This window comes from Anser anser (assembly GCF_964211835.1).
Source record: "Anser anser genome assembly, chromosome: 2".
Taxonomy (NCBI): domain Eukaryota; kingdom Metazoa; phylum Chordata; class Aves; order Anseriformes; family Anatidae; genus Anser; species Anser anser.
The window spans coordinates 69,455,912-69,476,204 of NC_139721.1; the positions used below are offsets into that span (position 1 = coordinate 69,455,912).

At 36.9% G+C, this 20,293-nt stretch overlaps 1 protein-coding gene across 3 annotated transcripts in view; it reads left to right on the forward strand.

The window, feature by feature from the left end:
* Positions 1 to 20,293, forward strand: part of TMEM245 (transmembrane protein 245) — a 91,028-nt gene that overhangs the window by 9,413 nt on the left and 61,322 nt on the right. For 2 of the 3 annotated variants that reach the window (XM_083822351.1, XM_083822349.1), the window contains exons 2-7: positions 2,407 to 2,524; positions 3,624 to 3,725; positions 4,329 to 4,436; positions 9,567 to 9,776; positions 14,344 to 14,513; positions 18,745 to 18,768. In XM_083822351.1, coding sequence (XP_083678477.1) covers positions 2,407 to 2,524; positions 3,624 to 3,725; positions 4,329 to 4,436; positions 9,567 to 9,776; positions 14,344 to 14,513; positions 18,745 to 18,768 — 732 coding nt within the window. The remainder of the gene's footprint in view (positions 1 to 2,406; positions 2,525 to 3,623; positions 3,726 to 4,328; positions 4,437 to 9,566; positions 9,777 to 14,343; positions 14,514 to 18,744; positions 18,769 to 20,293) is intronic. The other variant, XM_083822350.1, reaches the window with a different exon arrangement.

The window sequence follows — 20,293 nt, forward strand, 5'->3', positions numbered from 1 at the left end:
GATGGATTCTGCAATACCTGAAGTGTGTGCGTTAGTCACCTGGTTAGCTGTATACACACAAAGCAAATTTATACGCATTGTGATTTAGCATGGATTTTTTACTAATTCTAGGTTTAGTGCAATGATTAAGCTTAAATTGAAAAAGCTTAATGTTAATGAAAGCAGGCAGTATCTTTTATTCTTCATTTCTTTGTCTGTTGTTGAGATGGTTGTGTAATAACGAAGAGGCTGTTAACATTTTCACTCCTATGAGGCCAAAACCTTTGGACACCATTCAGAAAAAAACAGTGGGAAGGGCTATATAACATGCATTTAAAGGGTTAAACAGAAAAAAGGCTATTGCCAAGTTAGTAAGGGATAAAATCCACCATCCAGTGAGGTGAATTTGCTTTGTCAGTTGTTGTCAGTTGCTTTCAGCTGTGAGTTGTTGGGAGTGAGCTACCCTAGGTCCCACGCAGTGTGTTTGTTTCTTGCAGCGTGGGGAGGTGCTGCTGAATTTTGATAGTGCTTGCCCATAACGTGAACCGATAGTGAGTTGCTTACTCCATGGTGTAGAAATTAAACCTCTTGAATAGGTCAGTTGACTGCATAGTTTTCTTTACAGGACTTGAGGATTGTTATTGTTTGATTTCTGAAATAAGGTGACTAATTTTTTTTCTAAAATAAGCTCTTTTACACTAATCAATATAAATAAATCCTATTACTTGGATCATTTGCTAAGTTTTTAAAACTGAGAATTTATGCGTTACTGTAACTTAGAACACAAATAATAATTATTGAATACCTAAATCCTCGTGCTAGCTTTTTGTTCAGCTACATGCATGGCTAAAAGCAGTGGAACGTGTTTTGCTTTGCTGGCTGTGAAACAGAGGCATATGCCTTGTTACTCTCCTACTCTTGGTATATTTTAATCAGAAGATCTAATTTATAGAACTTAGAGTGTCAGTTTTTTGCAATTTATCATTAAAGCCAAAGAGAAAAATTGTCTTGATGCTGGAATATGCCTGATACACAGATGCTGTGTGGCTGATAGTAGGGAGGAGTAGGGCAGCATCTTCATGCTGAGTTCTCCCTGAAGCTGCACTGTGGTACACCTTGTGAGTGAATATGTTACGAACCTGTGCTGTGAAAGGCGTGCTGTGATGCACTTGAGGTCAGAATTGAAATTTTTTTTTTTTAAATTTAGTCTTAATGTCTGAGTTTTATTAGTTTTAGGCTTTAGCCTGGAGTCTGTATTTGGCCATAAGTATTACACTGTTTTGTTGACGTGTGACTACAGTTAGGTGACAGTGAAAAGTTGCACTGACCAGCTTTGATGTGAAAGATTGGTATGAAAAGGGTATATGTTTGCTTGCATTTCTTAAGTGATTTTTGAATTGCCTTAAGTGCCTGAGAGTTCCTGCTGAAGTTAACTGGCTCCATCAGTGCTTGGCTGCTGAGCTTGGTGCAGTTCAGATTTCCTCCAGACCACTTGGAAATATCAGAAATACCACATATATATGATTATATATGATATTTAAAGTATTTTATAAGAATGAACGCTTTTTTTTCTAAGATTTTCATACCTCTTTTATTGCACATCTTTTGCCGAGTAGCAGCTTTCTATCTCCCGCTGTCTCTTACAGTTTCCGCTTTCTTCTTTTCACCATTTTCAAGCTTAAATCCTTCATCTCTAGTCTTACTTAGAATTCTCGGTTGTCATTTATCTGGTGAGCAGGCTTGTAGAAAGCAGTTACAAGCAGCAGAAGCAAATGACCACATCTCATCTGCTACCACAGAAAGGTTTTTTTGACTTCAGTTAAATGATCTTTGATAAAATTACATGTCACGAGTCATTTTAAAGGCAGGGCTATTCCGTAAACCAACACTGCTGAGGAGCAGCAGTTTTTGTTGAGCTTCTTAAAGACCATCTTTGGTATAAAGTCCATTATCTGTTTGAGGGGGCACACAGGAGCTGGTAAGCTGTGCCCTGCTAGAATAAGTGGTGCTCTGCTGGCCCTGTCTCCCCTGAGGCCCCTCTGATGCTTCTGGTGGCCCCCTTTCGTTTAGACTCTGACCTTCCAGTGGAAGTTCAGAGCAGTCGCTTGGTCTCAGCTGCAGAATCTTCCTTTGGGGTTTCACTCACACAAAGCATGTGTTCCCCCTCATGCTTGAACCATACTGAAGGCAGACCAAAAGCTCGTCTGGCCTCGTCTCCTTGTGCTTTGCACAAACTTTACATTTCCCTCACATGGAGCTAAAACTCCTGTAGTCGACACTCCTTTAAGAAACCTGCATTTGGGAACTAAAACCTGACATCAGCGCTCTCGCTGTATCAGCTAGGGGTATGTGTGTGTGCACACATGCACACAAATATGTATGTATTGCAAGTATGAATGTTTATCTGTGTGTATCTTTCTCTTAAAGATATGGACCTTGGTGCTTGGTTACCTGTTGATGGTTTCATTCAAGTGGAATATAAGCACCGAACGCTACTTAAAAGCGGTCTCCGTTCCTGTCTGGATCATGCTGCTCTTTCACCTAGGTGAGTAACAAGTTATTTTTCTAATGTGTCTATAGAGATTCTGTTGTCTTGAAATCAAAGCTATTCTTGCTTTTTCTCTAAATCCCTCGATAGAGCCTCAATCAAGATGCAGGTTTTCCTCTCTGCTCAGTAACTCTGGCTGCACGTAGCCAGCAGAGAGCCTTGGAGTAAGGAATGGGAAGAGCATCAAGGAGCTGAGCAACTTCTGTCTTCCGTTCCTGCTGACCAGTGTGCACTTGCTGTGGTTTCCCTTTATTTGAAGTGTGTCATTCAGCAGTCAACAAGCATGTTGATACCAACAATATCAAATAAATTTACTGTGTGATCTGTATAGTACATGAGTGCAAATACAAGACTATAGTAATCTGTTAGTATTAAATATAAGATTAAATATGCAAATTTAATACTACTATTATATAACAATGTCAGATTATATTATCTATATGAGAGCTTATGTTGGCAGTGTTAGGCAAATAATAAAAGGGTGTCACGATGGAAGGTTTCAGAGCATATTTCATGATTAACTTTGCTTTAGCAGCAGGTTTCAAGGGATGTTCTGAATGCATGGCGATGCTTTCTTGAGGTTTGAAGCTGCACATAGTGGCTTTGCCTTTCCTTATGTTTTGACAGTCTTGGGTTTTCTGGAAGTACTAGCTGAAAAGTCAAAACCCAAGAAAGACACTGCTTGATGCCACCCTAGAGATCTAACAATAAATACAGATTTGGGGGGGGGGGGGGATTTGTTTTGCCTCTGATTTCTAAAGTGTTTTTACTTTGTGTATATCTTAACGTAATGCTGTATATTGTTTTAAAATTATTTTCTAAGGTATATCAGCATAGTTTAAAGTCACTGACATTAGAAATGGTAACAACTTGATTTATTAATTCTGATACTTGCTCACCTATTTTTATTCTTTGTTCCTGTGAATGCAGAAAACCTGCTTGCCTTTTGGCGAAACTTTTCAGTTTTGCCCTATATTGTTCTTGTAGTTGGGGTACTTTTCTTAGTTTTGCTAATTACAGGGTTCATTAATGGTGTATGCCATCTTTTTTTTTATTATTATTATTTTTTATTTCATAAAAATACTGTCTGTTTCAGCTTCTGTGGCAGGTTGCTGGAGAATTCCTGTGTTCCTGGTTATAGTTGTTCTGATGACTGTAGGCATGTTGCATGAACAGCAGAATGGAAAGGAGTCTTCTGGTAAGAAATGAGTCACTATTTCTTCTGTTATTGGTGGCAAAAGATATGTGAAGTCAAGAGGGAGAATCTGGACTGTATTACTGTAAATTCAATATCATATAAATTGCCAGAATTAACCGTAAGATTTTAGTACATTTGCTTCAAAGTGGTTTATGCATGTTGAAATGAATATTTGATTCTTCACAGAAAATCTTTGCAATCGACTGTTTTCCATAGCAAAGTAGTTACTCACGTTTTCAAACCAAGTCCCCCATAACTACGAAGTTTAGAATATATTTCAATAGTTTTAGAGAATCCTATATGTAGCTTCAAGCGTAAAGCCCAGGAAATTTGGAATTGAAGGCTGATTTTGAAATAAATGAGCAGTATGTGTTTAGTAGTGAGACAGCTCCGTCCAGCAAGCTTCTTACATTAACCACAAATTATTGGATATATCAGTTTCTTAAAAATACGGTTTGTGTTTAGACTTTGAGAAAAATATTTTTCTCCTCTTGTTATTTCTGATACTTGTTATTTCTGCAGCTTCAGTGGATATCAAGCGACAAATACAACATTTTAAGACCTGAGCCTATTTTTATTTACATACACATATATATTTTACAGGGGCAGAGCTTCCTGGTCAGATGATTTCCATTGCTGCTTCAACAATTGCCATGGCAATTTCAATGACAGAAGACGAGTCCAGTAATGAACGTTCCTCACAACCCTCAGGTGACTGAATACTCTGTAAGAAAATATTTGAATTTTCTCTAAAGGCATGAAATTAGAGGGAATTAAGAACAAATTTCAAAATAGTCCCTCTCCTCTTCATCCCTTCCAAAATAGCACATTTATACTTTATGAAAGTCGTTTATCTGTTTTTAAGAATGTTAAGACAATTATAATTATCTAAGAGCTGTCTTCTGAATTGTAGTATGTGGCTGTCTGTATATTTAGAAGACCTGACTAGCAGACTTTTTTTTTTTTTTTCAGAATGAGGGCATTTTTCCCCTGATCTTTATTATTTATTTTATTTATTTTCCTCCCCTTCTCTTTGACTTGTTGTGAGTTAAAAGATATAACTGGGTTTCAGAAGTGGTTACAGAATGACTTTTCTGTACATCACAGTGACAAAAAGCCTTGCTCTCCTTTTAAACTAATGCTCAAAGTCTTCCTTTGAGTTTACTTGAGAATGTAGCTTTGAGTTATGATATGTTCGCTTGCAATAACAGAACTAGAAATCTGTAAGAAAAGGCTTGAAAGAACTACAAAGAGGGCGTTTACATGTCCGTCTCTGGTCTTAAGCCTTACTATCATTTTTTTGGGTAGGCCTTTGATGGAGTGGGATACTAAAATATAAGCTATTATAGGGATGTCTGGCAGTTGAAAGGTTTCATCAATTTCCTATGAGTAGACAAACAAAACAGGTCATTCAACTTGACAGAACATGAACTTCCAAAACTTAAACTTGAAATTGACCATGTCCGAGCAGTCTTCTTCAAGACAGGATGTTCTTTATATTGTTTGAAATGTGTGAACTACAAAGAGGAGGAAACATAGTGAGCGTGCAAAAGAGAATGCTCTGAGCATGTAGTGTTAAAAACTTCTGCCTAAAGGCTAGTTTGCATGAAACTAAAAAGTTACTTTAGCTATCAGGTGTAAAACAATTGATGTAGAACAATCTCTTCAGAAATCTTACGGTGAAACATAAACACACTTCCAAATTACAAATACGTCAGTGTAAACTGTATTTGAAAAGTGCTTCTTTTTAAAATACAAAACAGGCAGCTTTAGACAACTTATTGTTTTCTTATCTTTGTCTCTATGTTTTACAAGACTATCGTGAAAATAAATACAGAATACGTATGTCCTGAAATTTGAGAATGGAGTGTCATGGTGAAAATTTTCTTATATTGCTGTATGTTATCTTGGAAATTAGTTGTTTGTTATTTTTTTTTTTGGCTGCGTTTTGGACATCTGGTCAAGTGACAATCTCCCACAAATGTGCTGTATAAGTGCTTTTTTTTTTAAACTTACCAGTTGTAGTCTTACTCTTAAAGACAATTTCTTTTCTGATTTCAAGATGTAACCTTTCTTGGCTGAAAGAAAACTACAGATTTTTTACAAATGTATCTCCTATATTGAGTGGTTTTTTGACTTATTTTCTTTCTGATGACCTTTTTTTCTTTTTTTTATCTTGCGAGTTCTGTTTTTGTTTTCTTTCACAACAGGAAAAGAACAAATACAGAGTTTGCTGTCTTCAGCAATTGTTAAAATACTTTTTCAACAGTCTCTTGGGGAGCAGCATTGTATTCTGTTATGAGTGTTTGCTTTGGTCATTTTTGGTTTGGATTTTCTACATGAATGGTGATGAAACATCGTTCTTGTACAGCGAAAAGTTTTTACCTGCAGGGTTAGGAATTTGTAATTCTGTTGTTTGTCTTCTGTCATGATTTCTGGATGTTCCGTTGTTCTGCTTGGGAACTTGCAGTGTAATATACAGCTATTTTATGAGAAGTTTAAGATATTGGAAGTTTTTGCACCATCAATCTATCAGACTTCATGGGATCTTCCTTATATCTACTCTAAATATATGTCAGTAATTGTCAAGGTTGGTTAACTGGAAGTAGGAGGAGATAGGCATATACCGTATTAATTCAATCACAAAACAGTCAATGTTTCATGTTTGTACTGTTCTTGTGCTTCAGTTTCATGAAGAAAACAGGAAGGAAAATAAGGTGTATTGATTTTACATTTTTTTTTTTTCTGAACACTATTTGTTTTCCTGATTTTGTAGTTGAATACTGCTTTTTAGTGTTGGGAGTGGGAAGTTTAATGGTAGAAGGAAGGTGATCTAACTTATGAAGGTCCCAAAAATTTCCATAGTGTGTAGCAAGTGCACCCAAGTATCTAACTTCAGAAGCAGGCACTACTGCAGTATTTTGTTAGCTGCCTTGTAGGCAAGACACTGTTGTCTTGCTGGCTTCAAATATGATAGAAACCAAAATCCTTAAATGTTTCCATACCTTCCCTCCCCCTTCCCTGTATTGTGTATTCTGATTTTGGTAGAATTCTTGATTGGCTGTTATATTAGCTATTTGGGAAGGACTGTCATATTGTCATTAGTGAGAGGATAAAAAGGTGTTTTTCAAGTTTTATCTCCAAAGCCACGATGGACTACAGTTAGTGAAATTTTATAGAACCTAAAGTTACTCTAAGTCGAGGTTCTGATAGTCCTTCTCCAGTTGTGTTAATGAGGCACTCACACCTTGATTTGCAGAGCTCATCTTGTCAGCAAAATGTGGCTTTTTTCATTTGTGGTGTTTGTTTTTTGGACTGGATCAAATCTGTGAACTGGCTTACAATACATTCACCCAAATGGCATTTCTGATGCTAAGGAGTCTGTGTGTTTGGCACGGGAAGAAGACTGGGTCACAGGCAGCGTCAATATAGTTCAGCTTAAAGTACTGTGGAACTAAATTCTGAAAAAGATGTCATGTCTTGGGATCCCCTAGGATTTTTATAGTCTTTTTTCTTCCTTCTCTTTTTCCTGCCAGCTTATTCCATCTGTGTTTTGCATTCTGTGTAGTCTGATTATGTTAATAGGGAAGCTGTAAGAGAGTGAGTCAGTTTAATTGGTACTACTCTTAACGTTATTGTTTTTGTTATTTAGTTAAGATTTTCTTCATTGCAAAAATATGCTGATAAATGTTTTCATTACCAAAGGAAGTAATATATATATATTTTTCTTTCATAAAGGTTGTGTTACTAACTGCTTTTGGGGCACAAAGTGATAATTTTAATCTTGAGGCATAGGCTTCATCATATTAAATCCATTTGTTTTGAATTTTGTCTTTTAGCATTTCCTTCCCTTTGATAAACGTTTGAATTTCTGCATTTTGTCATATTACTTCTGACATATATTACATTTTGAGGAAAAATGTAATAAGAAAGGTGTTGAATAGATGGGGAGTATTCTCAGCTATGGACCTTCAACTTTCAAGCTTGTGTTTCTCAAGTGTACTGTAAGCCGGATTCGTTCATCTCTTTCTTTGTGTGCTTTTTTGCTTCTTCAAGGATAGAATGTGAAGTACAGCGGAATGTTTGACCCCTTTATTTCTTAAGTCAAAAACACTTTCCCCATCTTTTTAGGAAAGCTTCTGTTTACAGGTAACTTCCTATCCCATTATGAAAAATTAACATCTGTCTTTTTGTCCAAAGTGTAGTTCAAGTATGATAGGGCTGGCCTTCATTCCATCAGCTGACTTGCCAAGAAGCACTCCCCCTGAAGCATCGGCTGTATTTGGCTGCTTGCAGAGTTCTTTCTTTCAGGTTGCCTCCTGTAATTCCTCTGGAAGTATTCAGAATTTCCACCAAAAACGTTACCAGCAACCACCTGATGTTTCAGTCGTTGCCTCAGTGTCCAACTGTGGATCAGTAAATCTGCGTTATTGCATTAGTGTGTTTGGGAAGTGCTTATAAGCTCTAAAAATAGTTCCCCTTACTTGTAGAACACCAGTGCAGCTTTCTACAACAAAAGAAGAGTGCTCATCCAGTGTGTGAGGCTGCAGAATTTGTCACTTGCCACTACTGTACACGTATGACAAATCCGTCTTTTGTACGCTCTAGCTGTCACGCTTTAGTCTAGGAGTAGCTTTAGTGACACATTGCAGCTAAAATTGCACGTGTGAACCGTGATTTTTTTGATATGCATGTAAGTGTATTTTAACACAGTTTTGACAACAGTTTCTCTTCATGAGAGGAAAGTGGTTGGTGTTGACGTGACACAGGTCCAGTGTTCGTTGCTTACCTGCAGCAGCGTGTACCAGCATACAAATTACCTCTTATTCTTCAGCACACGGTAGCTTTTCAGGTGTTCCTGTGTTCCCATTCTTCCACAATGGCCGTAAATGTTTTTCAAGTGGTGGTGCATGGAAAGTTTCTGCATTTCTCCTCACACAGCTGAGCATGCGGCCTGAGTAAAATTTAATAATGGTGTTAATAGAGGTTGTACATGCAGTGACTGAATACGGGTTTGGAATCATCCACAGTAGCCTGATGTTAGGCAGACTTATCAACTAAAAAGTAAAATATAAAAAAAAAATACAAAATTGGCATGTTCTCTGTACAAGAACTTTAAATTGGACATAATATTTTTTGCCTGAAATGACTATTGCCTGTTTATTCTTAAGTGCCTTTGATTTTAACCCATCAGCACGCGTTTTTTTGGATTGAATTTAATCTTTACTAATTTACAAATGAATGACAGCATTTGTTATCTACTAATCTGTAATTGCTTTTGTTACTAAAGTAGGTTACACAAGCAATTTAGGATCACAGTGAGCGCTATATTTGTTGTGTTCAGAAAATGAAGTGTAGTAAGAAGTTTGTAAGATATAAGTATCCTCTTCAATGTATACTGTGTTTTGTTTAAATGATCTTTGAGCAAATCTAAGGTTTCTTTTTGAGTACTTGAAGAGAAATTTAAATTAATTTTAAGACATAGATTTCTGCTTTCCTGCTGATAGTGAAATATATTTTGTGGTTTTCAGGTTTTTGTGGTTATTTGCTAAAGTACATTCAGTTTGTAATTTACGTGCAGTGACAGGAGGCCTGTTAGGGGCTATAGCATCTCTACTCGGCTCCCCGCACTGCCTGGCATGGTGCAGCGTGTTGTGGGAGAGCTTACATGGCCCTTTTCTAGCTCTCCAAAATTCAGATCAGTGTCAAGCTGTCCCTGTCTTCTACTGAAATTACAAAGGAAAAAAAAAAGCAGAATATGTTGGCTCTTGGAAGTATATTCTGTTCTGTAGTAACCATTAATGTGATAATTTCCACTTTGTTTGCTTTTGTTTGTTTTAGGTGTGACAGAAGGTGATCAGCCTCCACAAGCGTCTTCATCTTTCTCCTCTTCATCCTCTTCTGGGAGCAGACAAAGACCTGAGATTGGATCTTTTCTTAAAAAGAAGAAAACCAGTGATGTTTACTTCGTTACGCTTGTGTGGGCCATTGTCATTGTCCAGATCTGGCTAAATTTCTGGATTGTTCAGCTATTGCCAGTGCCTTTTGCAGGTAGTAATCAATTACTAGAAGTCTTTTTTAAAAGATGATTTTGGGTAGCCTTAGGCTTTGGGTAAAGCAAAGGAGAAGGAAAGGCCTGTAGGCTTATATGATTTCTTTAAATTTAAAGCTTTTTCAAGACTCTTCATTTTGAAGTGTTCAGAGTTCAAGTATGTGACAACGTTCTTGCTGAATTGTAGCTTCAGGTAGGATTCATGTGTGCTGTCTGTTACCATGTAGACGATAACTCTGTCGCTGTAGAATTGCTTTGTCTGTTGACTGTCGTTAGTATGTATGTTACCTGGAATAATTTAGTGATGCACCTTATATTGTAAAAATACTTTGGGTTTGGAGTACTTCGTTTTTCTTGTTCTTAATGTCTTGTCTTTCATGTTTTTGTATTTATAAATAGAGAATGTTTTAGCTGTTACTCAATATTGAAATATAGCTCATGCATCTGTTTTAATTTCCATTGAAAAAGGGTTGCTAGGTTCTGTGGACAAGTCACAAGATAAATTTGATTCTGATTCTAGCTTAGAGGTTAATTAGCTTTGCCACTTCACATCTACATGTATCTGTTCTCTTCCATATCAAGAAAGAATGGAATATTTATGATAGCTATCTGAAGAAATTATTTTAATGCTGAATGCCACTTTTTTGCAATACCTTTTTTTTGGAGGGTGGGTAGGGAAGAACTCTGGAAATCAGCATGAGCTACCATGAATGTGAAAGTCTTTTCTCTCTTCATCCTCCATAAACACAGTTCCCCAGTTTCTTCCATCTTTCTCTAAGGTATTTTCTTTAAACTCTAGTTTTCAGCATTTTATATATATATATATATATATATATATATATATCTAACATTTAAGTGTAGCTAATTATTCTCTTCCTAAGTGCTGTGGGTTGTCCTCAGGAAGCAGCTGAAGTACCCATGCAGCTTCTTACTCTTTCCCTGTGCTCTGGCGTGGGCTGTATATGCTTACAGATCACAGGGGCTATGAGAGGCATGGTGAAAGAAGCAGCTGTGCGTTTGACTGTGACACTGTAGCTGGAGCTAAAGGGTGATGTTGGGCATTTAAATAGTTGAACGCAGGCTAAAAAGAGTTTTGATCTTTGTTTCATTCCATTGCAGTTGCTGCAGAAGAAACTCCCCAGTCTTGGTGTCTGGGCAACATGGCAAATGGTGATGATAGAGTGGTCATATGTCATAAAAATGATGAAGGGGTTAGAAAATCAGTTGTAAACTAGCTAGGAGTGGAGCTTAAGTGGCCTAATTTATTGAAGACACAAAGTCTTGGAGTGATATAACCACTGTTTAGAAATATCTGCTCGTGTGGGAAAGAAAAATGGACACAATAGTTTGGCTGTTGGGCAGGTGTCAATGAGTGGTTGGTTTTAAGTTTAAGCCAGGCAAATCTAGACCAGAGCATACATCTGTAACTGAAGTGGATGAACGCTGCTGCTGCCAGTCCTTAAGTTTAAATCCTCTACCTGAACAATCCTCTAACCTGAAAGCAAGCCAAAATACAAATTAATTTTGAGAATATTTGTTACCTGTTGTCCTAGCAGCAACATTGAATATACTAGCAGGTGTTTTTTCTTGGTGTATAACTGATGAATATAACTAGATCATCAAAAATATTATGAGAAGGCAGTATGGTGATGAACAGAGACAAATTTAGACTGTTGGATTACATATATCAAATGTGAGAAGGCAAATGAGGATAACCTGGGCTGTTAAAAGAGAGATGGTACTAAAAATACTTACCGGTGGAAAATAAGAAGGCATATAAAGCAAGTTTTCTTGTGACTTTCCAAGTTTAAGGAGACTATAAAGAATTTCTGAGACTTCGAGGAGAATGCATCTAGTATGTTTCAAAAACAACCACCACCACCACAACAACAAAACACCTTTAAGTAGAAAGGGTTAATTTTGCCCAGGTTCCTCCTGTTGGTAGACAGGATGTACATGAAATAGTGTTTAGATTATTAGTAGTATCTTGGTACCATTACCATTTTCCCTTGAAGTAATTTGTACTTCAATAGAATGAGATGCTCCTTTAAAATTGTTTAAGGTATAGAAAATACTACATAAAACGGTAAAAAAGTAAATTTTGAATTCAAAAGCTAAATGTTAAACCAGTCTGTGGAACACTTCTAGCATTGATTCAATGATGAGAACCTGGGGATCCTGGTATTAGTCTTAAGATCTTTCATTTACTTTCTTGCTTATTCTGCCTCATGCCTTTTTTTTTTTAATTTAGTTTTTGTCTTTGGTTCACTTTCTGCTCCCTGGAGGTGTTTGAAATGTCTTACTATGCAGTATTTCTGTTCTTTTGCTCATGTTTTTCTAATAACAAAACCCCTTTTGCTTTTTCTCTTGACTCATTTCATCCTCATACAGTTACAGCTGTGTGATGGACTCTAGGACCTTTTCACATCACATTTGCAATGAGTACCATCAGTTATTCTAGAAGATATTTCTGCATTTATATTTAATAGCAGAAGGTTAGAATGTCATTTCAAATATGCTGATTGCTTGTAAAATGCCAGCTTGCTCTGTTTCGCTGAGGAGCCGTTTGTGTATTTACCATCAGTTGCTTTATATCATACAGAGCTTCAACTTAAAAGTTAGGTGTTGGCACTCGCACTGTTTTCTGCATTTTGTTTACCAGGTGATATTTATTAGAAAGCTTATTTCTTTAAGAGAATAAATCCTATTATTTGCCACATGGTGGTGCCAGAGGAAAGTAAACCAAACTTCTGAATTGTTGAGCGAGCTCTTCATATGAAGTACTACACAAATGGCTTACAGATAATAGGCTTTTGTGGCACCTTGATGAATGCACTCTGGAAATTAAAAGTTAACCTTTGGGGTTATGTATGCCATTTTGGATACCTCCAAATAGAAGCGTGATGACAATTTTGGAGGGCAGAGAGATTATTGTGGTGGTGAAGTGTGGCAGTAAGTAGTATGTTTAGTTTGGAGGAAAGAAAAAATCTTATATAAAAGTATGTTTGAATCTAGCGGTGGGGAGTTCAGTATCAAATGTTGCAGTAAATGTGATATAATCAAAGGAGTGCTGCTGGTAAAAATTTTCACTAGAAAATCATTTGACTGTTTAAGTAAAATTTTTAACATTGAGTATAATTTTTGATCTACGTGTGACATTCACTGTTAGTTACTTTCTGGTGTAAAAAAAAAAAAAAAAAAAAGTAAACGTAGGAGAAATGACCTAAATGGGATTCCCTTGCTAATGGCTTTACTTTGTTTTCCTTTATAAACAGTTTTCAGTGTTCGGGGACTTAGCATATTTTTGTCTAGAGGTTTTTGCATCCATAGTTCATGGCAGGACTGGGTTGTGAGACCTCCATATCTCACTGCCAAATATTTTAATTAAGGCATATCTGCATAAAGGATCATGTAATGATGTTTTTGTGACTGGTATGCTTTCATCGATACTCTGGTAAAATTGGTTGTAATACAAACGTTTGTCTATAATATGAGTTAACAAACTTCACTGTTGTGATGTTACTTTTGCTAGTGTATTTGGAAGATTGCCTGCTTTTTTTAGCGATGAAAAGATAGTTATTTAGAGTGGTGTAACATTCTGTTGAATAATAAGAATTATGACAGATATATCGTGGCTATTAAGGGCCTATTAGGTTCCAAGGAAGGTTTTGTATGTAGCATGCTTTCTTTGCTTTCGCATTCCGTATTGTGATGCTTCACAATTTTTGTATATATATACTCAGTTAGGTGAGGGAGAACAACGATACAGAATTAGACTGATAAGCCTTATGCAGAATTCTGTGGGCTGTATCTCACTGGAGATAAACCAATGTGATCTTTTGTTTCTGTAATTAATGCTAGGCTTCTCCAGTGTTGTCAAGAACACAGGTTAGGAAAGTTGGAGAAAACCTATTTGTGGTAGCAAATAAAAAAAAAAAAAGGTTCATATTTCTTGTGTCTGGTTTTGAGGTACAGTATGGATTTTTCGGTTGTCATTTTGAAGCCAAGATGTAAAGCTGATCTCAGGACAATGCTTTAGATGTTAAAAAGCAATAATGAATCAGTAATTGTATTTCAGTTTAAGATTTACGTGTTAACTTCACGACCTGCTGTCAGTCCTTAAACGGAAAATGCGGATTTAACAGTAGAAAGCCTAATACTTAAGAAATGAGGCTGAACAATTTCTGTTACATATAGCATCCCATTAAGTTCTGAATGTGGTATCTGTGGTACATATGTGAACGTGTGCTAAATGCACTGTACCGGACTTGTGGAATGGTACCTGCTTATCCCAGGTCTTGCCGAAGCCTTGTATGCCTAAGTGTGCAGTGCTCGGGCACTTTTGTGCTTGTGTAATTTAAATTCCACGTTGATAGGCATGTGTGTAAAATGAATGAGGAGATTAGTAGTAAAACCACTTCAAAATTCTGGAAGTGGTTTCTAATGCAAATTAAAACTTAATCTTTTTCTTTCATTTTCATAGGTCTTTCAGACTGGAATAGATACATAGTCTTGCGGTGCTCCTCTGGAATCACTAACACTTGATTTTCTTTCTTGTCGTTGCAGTTTGGGCACTGAAAAAACTCGTGGTTCATTTTGGAGTTTTGAACTTCATGGCAAACCGTTGCAAAAGTTGGTGGCAACTTGTTGAAAACTTTGTGAAGGAACGTCAGGAAGCTCTTGCTCCACGACCCATCAGAGGGCTTGGAAGGGTCATGCTGAAGCTTGACAGTAAGGTATTTCTACATATTTTCCTAAGCAACCTGAAAATTCATATTATTGTGTTAACTGTGTGCTGAGATGCCTTAACTCTAAAATAAATGTCTGTCACTAATGGGCATGTCTGTCATGTATAAAAGTACATCTGTCTTACTGCGTAATTTAGGTCATGTCTTCTGTCACTATTCACACTGACGTACGTGTTTAAACTTCGTTCGATAATTACACGCAAAGCTTGACAGAAGTCACTTTTAAAAAGCTGAGTTAGCTTTAGAGGATTCCTTATTTGAGTGAGGCAAACTTCCTACAGTTCAGTCACCTTACCCGATTACAAAGATTTTGAAATTAAACTCTCTGAGCTTGAATATGAAGAATGAAATGTTACTACTTTATCGCGCAAACTTAATCTTAAAAAGCAACCCACCTTCTTCTGGAAGGTAGGACCTGAGCGAGTTCAAACACATTTGTTTATACGATATGGATGAATAGGTGTTGAACACAGTGGCATGGTACAGAAGGGAGGCTTTGCTCTGGAAGAGAAGAAATATGTGGAATAAGCAATATGGGAAGATCCATAGAATAAGGCTTCTGTGATCCTCTCCCTTCTCCCCTTCCTTTCAAAATGTACCCGCATCTGCATTGCAAATTGCAGAGTTGGAAAGCTCCATAAAATTTAAGAACACTACTCCATTTGGAATTCTAAGTTTTGACTTAACTTGATAAAATATTTTGTTTGTAATAGTTTTGCTAGTGTGTGAGAATGTACTTTCTGTAACTATTTTGTTGAATTATTCTCTGCTTTAGAAAAAAAAAAAAAAGCTGTTACCTCAGACTTCTCAGTAAGTAAAGGGCTGTATCCTATAAGTACATTTGTCAGAGCATCAGCACCTGGGCAGATGCTTGCAGTTTATACCTCTGAATTCTGAGAGGAAAATAAAGTGCTTTAGCCCAGATCTAATGGGTAAATGGATGCCAAAAGGTCAACAAAAGCATTAACTGGCTGTGGGAAATAAGTAAGTTCTACGGGGTTCATTGAGGAAGAATTTTTCTGAAAAAGAAAACTCTTTCCAGAATACAGCTATGAACAAGTTAAGTGGGGTTCTGAAAGACGGTGGGAAAGATTAATGTGTTAGAGAGGGGGAAAGCTTACAGTATACAAAGGTTTTCACTAAAAGCTTTTGTTTTGGAAGTAAGAAAAATCTCTAGGCACAATAGTGCATATATTTTCTGTCTCGTCAAGTTTAGTGTCTGTGTATCACAGAACTGTATGATACAGGATCCTTCCTAATTCCATTAAGTCTTTTTTCCTTGAAGAAGGTAGGGGTTTTTGTCCTAATGTGCACCAGAACTTCCCACTCTCCAGCTTAAATGTATACAAGGTCAGTTTATATTTATGTTGTTGTTGTCTAAGCAAAAGATCAGTGTTGACACAATACATGTCTCTATCTTTCCCCCCATTTTTAGTTGACAGTCATATTCCTTCTGTGTCTGTGCTATGTGTATTAAAGCAACCCAAGCTCTTCAGGCCTTTATAAGAAAGACATTTGATATTCTGCATGATGCTGTTGTCCTTTTTTGTGCCGATTCTAACTAAAATTCACCTGGCTTTGTCATGGGTGGCTGGAATTGTGGGCTTCCAATGCTTGTCACACTAACGCTTTCATATTTTTAAGTTCTATTGGTTATGCTTATTCTATGCATTGTAAGATCATGGATGAATTGTATTTCTGAGAATTTGGGAAGCAATGCCAGTAGGATTAGGCCAATTACTTAACTAAAAGCAGTTTAAAATAAATAAGTAAAAGAGCTGCTGTACTTCTTCCCGATTGCTCATCAACCTCTGGTTATCATCTTGGAAATGCAGACAAATTTGAACTGAAGAGAAGTTCTGATCAAGAAGAAAGAAAGGGCATTACTTTTCATTTTCATTATAAACAGTAGGTGAAGCTGTGCCTATATGTGCAGGCCTGGTTTAAATGCGGATTCTAGAAATACAGTGTCAATACTGTATTCTTCAGTCCCTGATCGTGGATTTGCCCCCTGGAGTAGACAAACAGCAATTCAGACATGGGAGGCTTCCTGGAGGAAAGAGGAGGGAAAAGGTTTCTGTTGTCATCCACCTAATCACCTTAAAACTTAGTAGTTATGGTATGCTTAACAACAGTCAAGAACTGAAAATTTACTTCAGTCTGATAAAATTAAAAAAAAAAAAGTTTTAATATGGTGACAGTAGTTTTGTTTTGATTAGAGTTTGCTAAATAGTTTAGCATAATCAGTGGATCAGCTGCACACACTAGACTTTCTGTTAATTAGGATGTGCTATTATTTTGCATGCATGCTTTCTGGTAGACTTCTGCAAATCATACAGTTAACATAAGGTGCTTCTAGATATAGTGTACTAGAACATTATATGTGGAGGACTGTGGTAGATTGTACTTAGGGTAAAGTCAAAGTTTGGTTCTTTGGGTACAAAATTTAGCATGTAGTTAAAGCAGGTAGTAGTAACTAGGCAGAATCTCTACCAGTGCGTGTGCTATTCTAGGAAATAATTCCATAGACATATAAGATGTTGTATAAACCTTACTCCAGTAATAAACTGAAAAAGTCGCTGTAGCCTTACTCATTTTGAATGACCTGAACATTAGACTTAAGCTATAACCTGTTTTTAAATGTAGATTGATCACATTTATAGAACTACTTAAATATAGGGATTGGTAAGATAATAGGCAGGTAGAGTCCCCCATATTTTCTCTAATAAACCTTAATAGTAAAATGATTCTTATTTTTGACATACAGTGTTATTTCCTAGTTATTGTATTTATCATCCAATTCCAGGAGGCTAAAATTACATAAAAATACCAAAATGACTTCCTTTCACATTCTGCTAAAGCTCAGGCTAAGACTGGAGCTCTAGCTTTTGTTGCACTGTAGTTGTTAACTAGAGTAATACGGCCATGAGATCTACTTCTTTTTTCCCCAAAATAAGCCTAATGTACAGCAGATTTTACTATTAGTATATGCAAAAGTAACATTAGAAGCAAAAGTATGATGTTGAATCTGTAAACATATTTACACTTCTACATTTTTTCAGTAAGAAGTAAAATAGAAACAAATTGTACAGTGGCAATTTGAGGCTTTTGAAGCATTGTCATTGTTTTCCACGACTGTGCTTCTTTCTGTGAGTACACTGAAGCCATACAAGTAGGTAGGAAAACTGGGTGCTTTGTAACATCCATTATTTTCAGATTCCCTGGTGTTCATATTTCTTTGTAATCCACTTCTTGCTTCTGATAAAACTTAATTAACGTTCTGAGTGTTTTTTTTTTTAATTAGATAATGTCCTTAGGTTTTATTTTTATTCAGAGCTAATATGCTTTCAGCCAATTGGTGAAAACCCTAGATTAATTAAGAGCTTAATGGTCTTTCTTATTTTCAGGGAGGAACAAACTTCATATACTTGGTCTTAACCTCTAACACAGATGAACAATAACGTTAAAGCTTTTCACTGTTGTGGTTATGCTTCTATCTGAATGGTAATGGCTGGAGTTAAGAGTATAGTCCTACATAAACTAAGCCTTAAAATGAGTGTACTTGTGCACTTCGGTGAGAACTAGTTTAAAAAAAAAATAAAAAATAATGTCTATACATTTGTTTGATCTATATTTTGCTTTGTGTGTATATCAGATTTAATTATGTATTTGATATTTCTTTCCATGTTGTGACATTGAATATGAATGTTGTAATATGTGTGTGGTACTAAAATTTTATTTTAAATAGTAATTGACATAACAAGGGTGTTTTGAAATACAAATGAAACTGCCTGGGTTGGAGTATTAATGCACTCAATAAGTATCTCATGTTAAGTTTTGTTACTTTAGTAATGTGCACTTCTCAAAGTAGAAATCCTACCCTGAAATGTTAGCTGTTAGTATAACGAAACTGGAATTGCCCAGGTTATGCTGATTGCTCTGTTAATATCATTACAGTTGTTCTTATTTGTTATATCCCCTCTTTATTTCAAAAAGTACATGTTAATAGTAAAATCTATATTCTTGCATTCAAAGTTTCTATGCTCTTTTCCTATTGCAGTTTACCTTTGTGTCTGGAACGATTTCATTTTCATTCTGTGGATGACTGCCTGCCTCTCATTGCTTTCCCCTCCCTCTATTACTGCGTTTTTCAATAATTTTCCACTGTGTTCTTGTCTTTTTTTTCCCTTTTCTTCCATCTCCCTCTGCCACTGACAAGCTGTGGCACTGGCTTAATAAGAAGGTAAATAAACCGAACAATTGTGATTCCAACTAATGGATTCTGCGGTTTTGGGGAGGGTTTCTTTTTTTTTTTTTTTTTTCCAGCATGAACTCCTTAACATGCCTTGCTTCTTAGTTTTCTCTCCCAAGTGTCTCTTTTCCAGCTCTTGATATAAGCTACTGAAGGTCATGTAATTCTACCTGATCTCATGTCGTCTTCTAAAATAAATGCACATAGATACATGGTTTGTACAGCAGAATATTGCTTTTCAAGTGGTAGTTTGGTTTAGTTGCACTTCATCTTCACCATATATATGCGTAACAAAACAAGTGAATTCCCTGACTAGAGAGCTGTCCTCTGCCCAGGAATGCATCGGTTACCAGAATTTACTTGGGAGTGCTGAGGGTCAGGGCTTGAAGCACAGTTGTAAAGCTAGGAACACAAGTGCTTGCATACAGAGCATTGACTGGTTTCTCTCATTGCTTTTAAAGCATTTTGAAGTGTCAAGTTGGCCTGTACATTGTCATACTGAGTGTAGCGTGAGTGAAATGAAGGTACCCATGGTCTGAGAACTGAGGAATATAATGACACTCTCAGGGAATGGTGGCTAGTTTAAAAAAAAAAAAAAAGGTAATAAAGCAGTTGGTATAGCTAACTATTTTATTTTTTGCATGTATTTTAAAAGTACGTGATGTGTTATGTATGAAATATACTCCTCAGTTGACATCACTCATCTTAGTCCACTGGGACTAGCAATTGGTCTTGGAGAACCCGCATCTCAAGAGAAGTTAAAGCTGAATCAGTCCGTGTTTGGCCTCAGGTGTGACTGAAGTCTGGAAAACTCCTCAGTGCAGCGATGTCTGTGTGAGACTTGGGCAGTGCAGTTGCTTCAGCGAAGCAGGGAGCTGGAGAAGGATGCCTGTAGGGATGTTACATCTGAAGAACCTCAGTTTTGGCAATGAAGATTGAGTGTGTGATAAAATATGGAAATTGAGAGAGAGAGAGAGAGAGAGAGAGAAAGAGAGAGAGAGAAACTAAATACCGTATCTGCAAATGCAACTTTTATTCTCATCACTTCAGTACTAGTGGGTGCATCAGAGTGGTTTCTTAGTTTATAAACAGCATTAATCTTTGATAAGCCACCTATCAATTCTACTCAGTAACAGTTAAAATAGAAACCATGGATCTGCCTTGGATGTTGTGAAAGATACCTGAAGTACTGTTGTTCTGAATGACACTGAAAACTAATGTAAGTGAGTAGCATATGCAGGCCCTGAAGGGCACTCATACAACCCTCCAGAAGGTTCTCTTAACAGGATGGGTGGCCAGCTGGTGCCTGCTGTGGGAGACAGGTGACAAGTGATGCTACAAGAGCATCCTGGCATGTATCAGGAATAGTGTAGTCAGCAGGAAGGGCCAGGGGGGTGATCATTCCCCTGTAGTCAGCTCTGGTGAGGCCGCACCTCGAGTGCTGTGTTCAGCTTTGGGCCCCTCAGTACAAGAAGGACATCGAGGGCCTGGAGCATGTCCAGAGAAGGGCTACGAA